Source organism: Excalfactoria chinensis, chromosome 11 (assembly GCF_039878825.1).
Source record: "Excalfactoria chinensis isolate bCotChi1 chromosome 11, bCotChi1.hap2, whole genome shotgun sequence".
Taxonomy (NCBI): domain Eukaryota; kingdom Metazoa; phylum Chordata; class Aves; order Galliformes; family Phasianidae; genus Excalfactoria; species Excalfactoria chinensis.
In genome coordinates, this window is record NC_092835.1 from 18,311,563 (window position 1) to 18,320,967 (window position 9,405).

The 9,405-nt window shown below is 39.2% G+C and overlaps 1 protein-coding gene and 1 pseudogene across 1 annotated transcript; both read left to right on the forward strand.

The window, feature by feature from the left end:
- Window positions 1-4,648, forward strand: part of LOC140257513 (receptor-interacting serine/threonine-protein kinase 2-like) — a 29,957-nt pseudogene extending 25,309 nt beyond the window's left edge.
- A 19-nt stretch (window positions 4,649-4,667) lies between these two features.
- Window positions 4,668-7,786, forward strand: LOC140257514 (receptor-interacting serine/threonine-protein kinase 2-like). The gene is made up of 3 exons (XM_072346851.1): window positions 4,668-4,677; window positions 5,754-5,900; window positions 7,239-7,786. The coding sequence occupies exons 1-3, from the start codon at window positions 4,668-4,670 to the stop codon at window positions 7,556-7,558; spliced, it is 477 nt and encodes a 158-aa protein (XP_072202952.1). The 3' UTR covers window positions 7,559-7,786.
- The last annotated feature ends 1,619 nt before the right edge of the window (window positions 7,787-9,405 follow it).

Genomic DNA, 9,405 nt, shown 5'->3' on the forward strand with positions numbered 1-9,405 from the left:
GAGGGAACTAAGTGTAGTCTTAGTCTGCAGATGACACCAAGTTGGAAGGAAGAGTTGATCTGCCTGAGGGCAGGAGGGCCCTTCAGAGGGATCTGGACAGGCTGTATTGGTGGGCTGAAGCCTATTGTATGAGCTTCAACAATATCAAGTGCTGAGCCCTGGTCTTTGTTCACACAACCCATGCAGCACTTCAGGCTTGGTGCAGAGTGGTTGAAAGCTTCATGGAGAAAAAGGATTTGGGGGTATTGGTTGATGTTTGGCTGAACACAAGCCAGCAGTGTGCCCAGGTGGCCAGGAAGGCCAACAACATCCTGGTTTGTATAAGAAACCAGTGCAGCTAGCAGGAGCAGGGAAATGATTGTCCCTCTGTACAACATTGGTGAGGCCACACCTCAATTGCTGTGCTTAGTTATAGGCCTCTCGCTACAAGAAAGACATTGATGCCCTGAAGCACACCCAGAGAAGGGCAACAAAGCTCTGAAGGACCTGGAGCACAAGCCTTACAAGGAGTGGCTGAGGGAGCTGGGATTATGCAGTCTGAAAAAGAGGTGATCTCATTGCTCTCTGCAGCCCCTAACAAGAAGTTGTAGTGAGGTGGGGGTCAGCCTCTGATTTTGTTGGAATTAATTTCAGGAAGAACTGCTTATGCTCAGATAAAAATGAAGCTTTTATCTCAGCGGTGTCCCACTGGGGAGGTTCTGTGGAATCTGCTAAAATAATCTACTGAGCCAGTCAATCATACTTCTAACTTCAGGGATTTCTACAAAGGAGGAATATTATCTACTGAATCATAGAATCATATAATCACAAGGTTGGAAAGGACCTACAAGATTATCTAGTCCAACAGTCCTCTCATTACCATTGCTACCACAACTACTAAACCATATAATGTAGCTCCTCATACGGATGCCTCTTGAACACTGCCAGGGACAGTGACTCCATCACCTCCCTGGGCAGCCATTGCAGTGCCTGACCACTTTGAAAGAAGAAGTTTTTCCTTATGTCTAATCTAAATTTCCTCTGGTACAACTTGTGGCCATTTCCTCAGGTCCTGTTTGTTGCCTGGGAGAAGAGGCCAAACCCTTCATCATCACAGCCTCCCTTCAGGAAGTTGTAGGGTGCAATGAGGTCTCCCCTGAGCCTCCTCCAGGCTAAACAATCCCAGCTCCCTCAGCCGCTCCTCATAAGACTTGTGCTGCAGACCCCTCACCAGTTTAATTGCCCTTCTCTGGACACGTTCCAGGGCCTGAATGTCTTTGTGGTAGTGAGGGGTCCAAAACTGAACACAGTACTCAAGATGCGACCTCACCAGTGCTGAGTACAGAGTTTGATTACTGCTCTGCTCCTGCTGGCCACACTATTTGTAATGCAGTCCCTCTTGGCCACCTGGGCACACTGTCGGCTCATCTTCACCTGAGCATCAGCCAACACCCCCAGGTCCCTTTCCTCTTCACAGTCATCCAACCACTCAGCCCCAAGCCTATAGCGCTGCATGGGGTTATTGTGGCCAAAGTGCAGGACCTGGCACTTGGCCTTGTTGAACCTCATCCCATTCACCTCAGCCCAGTGGTCCAGATTATCTAGATCCCTCTGAAGGGCCTCCCTACCCCCAGGCACATCGACACCACCTCCCAACTACCTCCCACTACTGTCACACTTCTGTTTTGGAACTGTAATATACTTTTAGCTGCCTCAATAATTAGACAAATTGCAATTTCTGTCCCTACAGATGTGTATCTTTATATCTTATACACAGCCCAGGCTCTAACATTATAGGTAGCTTTTAAGTAGGACACTCATCTCTCACAGTTTTTATGGAAGCAACAAATTAAACTTCTTTCTTTCTGCCAGAGTCATGCACTAAGATGAGTCAAGCAGTGCACACACTTGAGAACTATAAATGATGCAACTTGTCTGCCCTTTTTCATAAACACTAGATTTTTGCACAGCAAGAATGGAGGTTTATTTTCATTAATTTCCAACTTGTAATTCTTTTTTAATTTTAGATGCTTAGATATAACTCAGTGCATGAGATAGGTGTGTGTCTAGACTACAGTGCAGTAAAGAAAGCAAAGGATCATATGTGAAATGAAATAATGCTTAGTTCCATGTAAACTACGTGTACATCCACATTACACTAATATTTTCCTAGGTAACATTTAAGTAAAAGAACTCCAGATTTTATGTGGAAATCTGACAGAAGAGGGAGTAAAACACCACATGATTCAGCTCTGCAGACAGATTCAAGGATGTAGTTAAGTTTATACTAGAATTGCTTTTCCCCCTACAGGTTGCTTTACTTCCAATTCATCTGTAGTCTGCTTTCTCCCTTCCAGTAGATTCCCTGATTCTGCCTCTAACCCCTTGAGACCAAGGGGTTTTTAATCAAATAACTGTGTTTTAGATCATGTGAATTGCAGGTTATACACATAGATCATGGTATCACTGAAATACTTCCTAGGACATTAGAAAAGAAAAAAATAGGTTAACTGACTGATATGCTGTTGAGCACCTAATGTAATGTCCAGCTTTCTCAGCTGCTATTTAGATTACCTGGAAACAAAACAAAAATGATAGAGAAAGGAGAACAGAATGTTCTGATTCTTCTATAAAAACTGTTCAGTTGAAAGCTGAAGCTTAATAATTCAGGAGAAAGGAGCTCTTCAGATTAAGGATGATTTGTCTAGGTTTAGGAAAATTCCTTTCTTAAATCAAACATGTGCTCTTTGAAATGATGGGAACATAAATATTGATTCCAAACTAATTAATATGATTATTATATATATATGTATAAAATTTGGTATACTGTCTGGGAAAGCACAGGCAGACAGAAACCCTTTGAAGGTATTTGTCTATTGCTCACATCAGATTTTGTTGCACCATTATTTTCTACAAATTCCTTTACTGTAGAGAAACGATGGCACCAACAGCACTGTCTGTTCAAACAGCCCTCTGCCTTCTGTTACAGTTAGAACACAGTTTGCATAAAGCATGATGTAACAATTGCCATAGTCTAAGAATGATCCCCCATTTATAGTGGTGGGCCTCAAAGAAAGACTTTGTTGCTACAGGCTCAGTTCTGTATGGCAAAGCATGATTTTGCAGGCTGAGAAGTGTTATAAAAACGCTGCATAGAATGGTACGGTGCCGTTCACACAGCTTTCACCTACCACTGCCATCTCGTGGCTGCACCTCTTCTTAGGACTGATTACACATTGTAAGGCTTTATATAAAACTGCGCACTAACGATGTAATAAATACATGTATATCTGAGGTATTCATTTGATTTATTGGTTTGGACAGAGATTTTTATCCTGAAGTGGCCTGTAGGAATAGGTGGTTACGGTCATTTTTAAAGACTAGCACATCTACTACCAAGGGTGTAAATATATTTTTACTTTTGCCCTTAAAAACAGTCTTTGTTTTAACACACGTGAAATAACTTATGCAAAATATAGTTCTAAGAATTCCAGGATCTTTGTTATTTATTGCAGTGTCATTTTCCTATACATTGCAGGTCAAACAACCCTACTGGGAGGTTTGACAGGGATTGTAGCAGCTTGCAGCCTGCCAATTCAGAGAAGTTTGTACCAAGCCATTTGCCCAAGAGGAACAGACTGTTGCACTTTATCACTGTATGCTGTCATCAAGAACCACATTACAGACCACAAGCTAACAGAGGGGATAATGTTAGCCCATGTATTATTTTAACAAAGATTGACAAGTTTTAAGTATTTATTTCCACTGTGTAGGCAGTTCCCTTTGAGGTGTGTTAACAGTTCCACTAGCCCTAAAGAAAAACACCACACAAAACCAAGCAGTAAACCAAACAAGGCCAAGAAATCATGCTACTTGAGGACTAATATACAAATTGCTTCTTCAAAAAGTCATATGTAATTCTTCTGCAAGTGCACATCTGTATGAACATCTGTAAGAAAAACTGATTTTGAGTTAATGTTCTTTACAATGGATTCACAAAGAAAACCAAAGGATGTATGAGGTAGAAGTTATATTTAAACTGATCTAATCTAGTTCATTCAGCTGCTCAACATAGTAGTAAAGTAGCATAATTAAATTAGTGAAGTTTGTTACAACATATTGATGCCTAAATATATACACAATTTGGTATACAACATGTGACATAACCCAAGTTATCCCGGGACCTTGACCGTCTGGAGGAGAGAGACACAGTCATGGATGCCATGAGGTCTTCTCTCAATTTATTGCTGTGTCACACTCCTTATATACCATCCTAATTCCCGCGCAGATGCATACACCCGCTACGCAAAACCCGATGCACACGAGGGGACCTATACACATACCTACCTCAAGCCCCGCCCATTAACTCCCTAACCTACAGACTGTAACTCAGCTATTCTAGAACATTCTATCTACTTAGAACTACTCTATGCACTCATAAATCTTTACAAAGACACTTAGTACTCCAACAAACACAGTATATCTAAAATGCTTTATTCCTCCTACAGAAAATGTAGACCTTCTAAATGGGATTTTGAAGAGTATAAGTAAGAAGGAAATTTCCACTGCAGTCTACAATCTGATGCATGCAAAGGTTTCTGCAAAATTAAGTTTTGTTACTTGGTTTTTTGATTGCAATCTTTGCAGTCCAAGACAGAAGAGCTTTTGAATGTACTGATTTACTGGACATGCTGGCGAGTACCCTTTGGCACTTCAAGTTCATTTGGGTATTGTAGAAAATAGATACCGTGAGCTGTTCTGGCTGATCTTCTCTAGAAACCTCATCAGTTGCTACCTAAGGTCACAAAAACAATAGTGTCTTTCTGGTCATCAGCTATAATCAATTACAGCTTGCTATCTCTCTGTCTCCATGCATATCTACATTGCCGTGGGAAACCTTGCACAAATCTGATGGCCTCAAATGCAGCTATATCTATCAAACTTGGATAAACATAGTGAGGAAACTACAGTGGCATGTTTCAGACATTGAACAAGTATTCAGACTCCATCTGAACTTGCAAAATCCATTCTGTGTGGTTGCTTTTCTTGCTGTGCTTATGTGAGCTACCTAAGTTAAGGCACACCAGATTATTCTTATATGTTGCAATCATATTCTGAGATTATAAAATAAATCTGATTGACACTTTAATAGTTCTCATAGTTATTGTCTGAGTCATTTTATTACTACTGAAGCTTATAGAATATTTGATAATACATCCCTAAAAAATTTAGCACTTCAGTCCCCCTTGAGTAAGATTTTATTTTTCTATTTGCTAAATCAACAGCAGTCATTATTATTGTTTAAATAACTAGAGAAATAATATGTCCAAAATGACTGTAAAAACAACAAGAGATATTTAAAATGAATTCATATGTGCTGAAGGGTAATGAGGTAATGAGTTGAACAAATCTGCTGCAGATGTACAAAATGGAAAACAGTTTTAAGTATCCAGGAAATCAATTCACTTATAATAACATCTGCATTTCCAAGCATTTTACTTCTTATCAATAGCTGCCGGACCTAGAATAGAATTTTCTGTAACTTAAGAAACAAATTCCTATGGAATTCCTGAAAAACACAGAAGCATGTTGTAGTGTATGCCAAAATCTTCCCAGGAACAGTGTCCTATCAAGTGCCCAAAGAACAGCTAGTAATAAAAAGGTGCTCTCAAGTCAGTCATATGATATGTATTATGTTCTGTTGCTGCTTAATTTAAGGATCTCATCTTGTTCATTTAAAACTTTTTTTTTTTTTTTTTTTTTTTTTTTTAAAGATTACCCATACTCTGACAAAAGAAAACCTTTTTGTACTCTTCCCTTATCTGGTCCAACTGCAGGCAGAGAAAACTGTCAGCATAAGGATCCACCACTGACACTTAAGCACAGTCCACAAACTATGCACCCTGAACAACCAGTGACAGGTAAGACTCCTCGTCCAGTTAGAGGGGGCAGTGTTCTCCCAGACCATATCTTATTCAGTGGTTACATTGTTTAGAGACTCATAGAAATAGATAATCTTTTTCTGGATTATCTGGCACAGTTTCAGTTATTTAGTGCAATAACTCTTCAAAAAATGCTATCTCACTGTAGTCCATTGGTGTATGGCCCTTATGTTTTCAGAAGACTGGGCACTGGCCATTGAAAATACTGGCCTGTTCTTTCCCTGGGTCATATTCCAGTTGAGAACAAGCCTGAAAAGACTGTAATAAAAACACAGAAATTGTATCACACCATTAACTGTTTACTAAAGTACAGGCATTTTTAAAAATTATTTTATTTTTTCTCTTTTGTAATTTTAAGCTGAGTATTTCATACAGCTACAAAAGTGCTGCTGACTATAGAAAAAGGTGACAAGGAGAAGGGGATAGCCACTTATTTCATTCCTTATATGGTCTCAGATTTTGCTACTGAGCTGGAAACTGATCAGTAGGAAAGCTTCTGGCTTGTGAAGCCTGCCTCTACCTGCAGGTGAAAAGCTCATTTTCTTGCTTTGTTGTTTCAAATTTGCCAATTTCTGCACCCGGTTACTCATTTATTTCAATTTACTCCTGAGTGATGGCATAATTTCAGGATAAAGCAGCAGACTAGTATGTACAGGAAAAGTTCATCTCAGAACTTTACTGTCAACACTATAAAATCAGAATGAGAGAGGCACATTCTGTACAGTAATAATGTTGTTTGGTTATTACTTTTCGTTTGGTTTACAGTACTTACTGTACACCCCAAACCTTAGCGTCAGCACTAAATACTCTGAGAGGCATAAGCCTCATCAGTCAGTGAAGAGGTGGAACCCAGTGCTCTTGATCACTTTTGCCAAAATTATTAGTTTTGCTATTAGTTTGGCTTTGACATATATTCATGTTCCTGATTTCACAACACATTTCAAACAAACCTAGTATCCTGGGCTACCTGTTAGCTGTTCTTCCATGTTCTACAGGACAGCATTTTCTCATTTATGTGGAGCCAAACTGTTTTGCACAAGGTTTGTTCATGCTAGGCTGAATAGGGCCAGACGTGAACAATCTGAACAGTCTTTAGAAACACTGGTTTTCTGAAATAGGATTCTCATGATTTTCAAACAAAAGATGAGAGTTCATCGTACTACTTGTGAACAAAGAACACAAATTAACTCTTCCTTTCTTCTTTCTCAACGGAGATTAAATTTCTATGTGCATCAGTGTTGACGCTATCACTTGCTAACAACCTCTGGAAGAAAAGAGTACTTAGTGTATCTTGTTTGCTTTTCTTTTTCACCCAAGGTCCTTGCTGCAAAGGAAACTTCAGTCAAGTACTGGCCAGCCAGAGAGGAACCATCCTGAGCTGCATGACAGAAGGACACCTCAACCACATCCTTGACATCCTTCGCTCACAGCAAGTGCTATCCCGAATGGATTACGAAACAATCATTTCTTACCCCACAGTGACCAGCCGTGCTCGGGCACTGCTAGATATTTGCCTCTGCCTTGGAGAAAGGGCAGCACAGGTTGTAGTGACTGTTCTGACAGTGAACAAATGCAGTCCTCTGGCACAAGGCAGCCATCGCATAGGCTGTCCTCAGACAAGCAGGCTGCTGCTGTGACATCATTTTGAGGTTTGCTACATGGATCAGAGCTCTGGTAATTTGGTGTGGCAGTGATTCACATTCATTCCTCATTGAAATCAGTTCTTCCTCCGGCCTATGGTTGTAATCCACTCAAGGAAAAAAAAAAAACAAACAACAAACTACCAGGATAAAAAGATCACATCAACCTGCTGCCTGCAGAAATTACCAAGACTGGTTTAACAAATTCTGAGTAAGTCAAATGACACTGTATTTCCTTGATTCTGGAAGTTAGAAAAATGGATTATGAGATTTTGGAGATCACACTACGGAAGAACAACAGTTATTAAGTCCTTCCAACTAAGGACAGTGAAGAATATTGTACTGTATGAGGAGAAAAAAGAGAATGCCTTTCACTGAACTCAGCACTGAACCAGCTGTCACTGTGAATTAAGAAATATTTATGAATTCCTAATATAAGTCTTGAAAATTTTACATTATGCATCCAAATTATTTTATTTTTCTTCACAAATGGTCATATGAAAACATGGTGCTGATAACAGCATTTTGGAGAGGTAGGCTTAAAGTATTGGTAAATAGAAAAGCACTGATACCTTACATTTGTGTCATTCTCTGAGTGTGTCTGCAGTTCAAATGTAAAATTAAAGCAGGAAGAGAAGGTGCCAAGGTGGTCATTTTTGAAATGGTGGTTCTGCAGAACTGTAAAGGAAAGAGTACCAAGATTATAATGAAAATGAGATAATAAAAATGCTGTTTTTTGAAGACGGAGTGGGATTCCTTCAAGCTGCAAGGCACTGGATTAACATGAGAAAACTTGTTCTATTTCAGGTACAAAACTATGCCACTCCATTTCCCTGCATTGCGTGTGTTCTCTGCAGTTTCAAACTGCCCGTCTAATTCAGTAGTTTCACAGGCTGTAAAATTAAATTAAATAATAATGTTTTTTTAGGCACAGTTGATAAAAGAGACTTATTAGTTTACTGCAGTACTACTGGAACCATAAACTTTAGCTAGAAATTATTGTTATATACATTCATTAAACTTTATGATTGTCTTGAAATTATATATTGACAGAATTAAAATCAGTGTCTGTAAGAATGTGCTGAAAATGGTTTTGCCTGTGAAGGGAACTAACACTGACTTCACTGCTGAATGTTTTTTCCAAAGACCAGATCAGCCTTTAGCAAGAAAGGATATCTCGCTCATGAGGAAGAGAACTGCTGCCACAGTATTTTGCTTGTTTAGAAGGTATAAGATAATCAGAGTAAAGCAGAAAATCATTATTTTGTAGGAATTATTTATAGACTTTTAAGAGGGAACCCAATTATCAGCTTTCAGTAATTAATCCATTTGGTTCTTCTGCAAGACATTTTTACCATTCTGACAGATGTGCCAGCTGCTGGACTGTGTTAATTTCTGCCTTTTTTTTTTTTTTTTTTTTTTTTAATTTACATAGGAATAGCTTGGGATCTCACTTTTCTTGAAACAGCTTCTTATTTGAGAAATTCAGTTGAAGCCAGTCATAGACCCAGTTTCAATTAGTAACTAGACGAGTGCCACGAGATGGGTGGGAGCAGAATTTATCTGGTTTGGGACAGATTTTATTCCCATATTTGGTTTTCCAATTTAAATATATAGGATGCGACCTGTTGGAGTTACAGATCCATTATGATGTTGCGGAATCAGACTCTATAGCCAGAACTAGGTTATAAAGCAGGTACGTGTTTATTCAGCGCTGGGCACATGGGGGATCAATCCTCCTATCATGAACATCAATAGACAGGAGTGTTAGAAAGGTATAGATCAAGCATATACATATTCAGCAGATTTCCAAGAAATCATTAACATATTCATTGTTTTTCCAG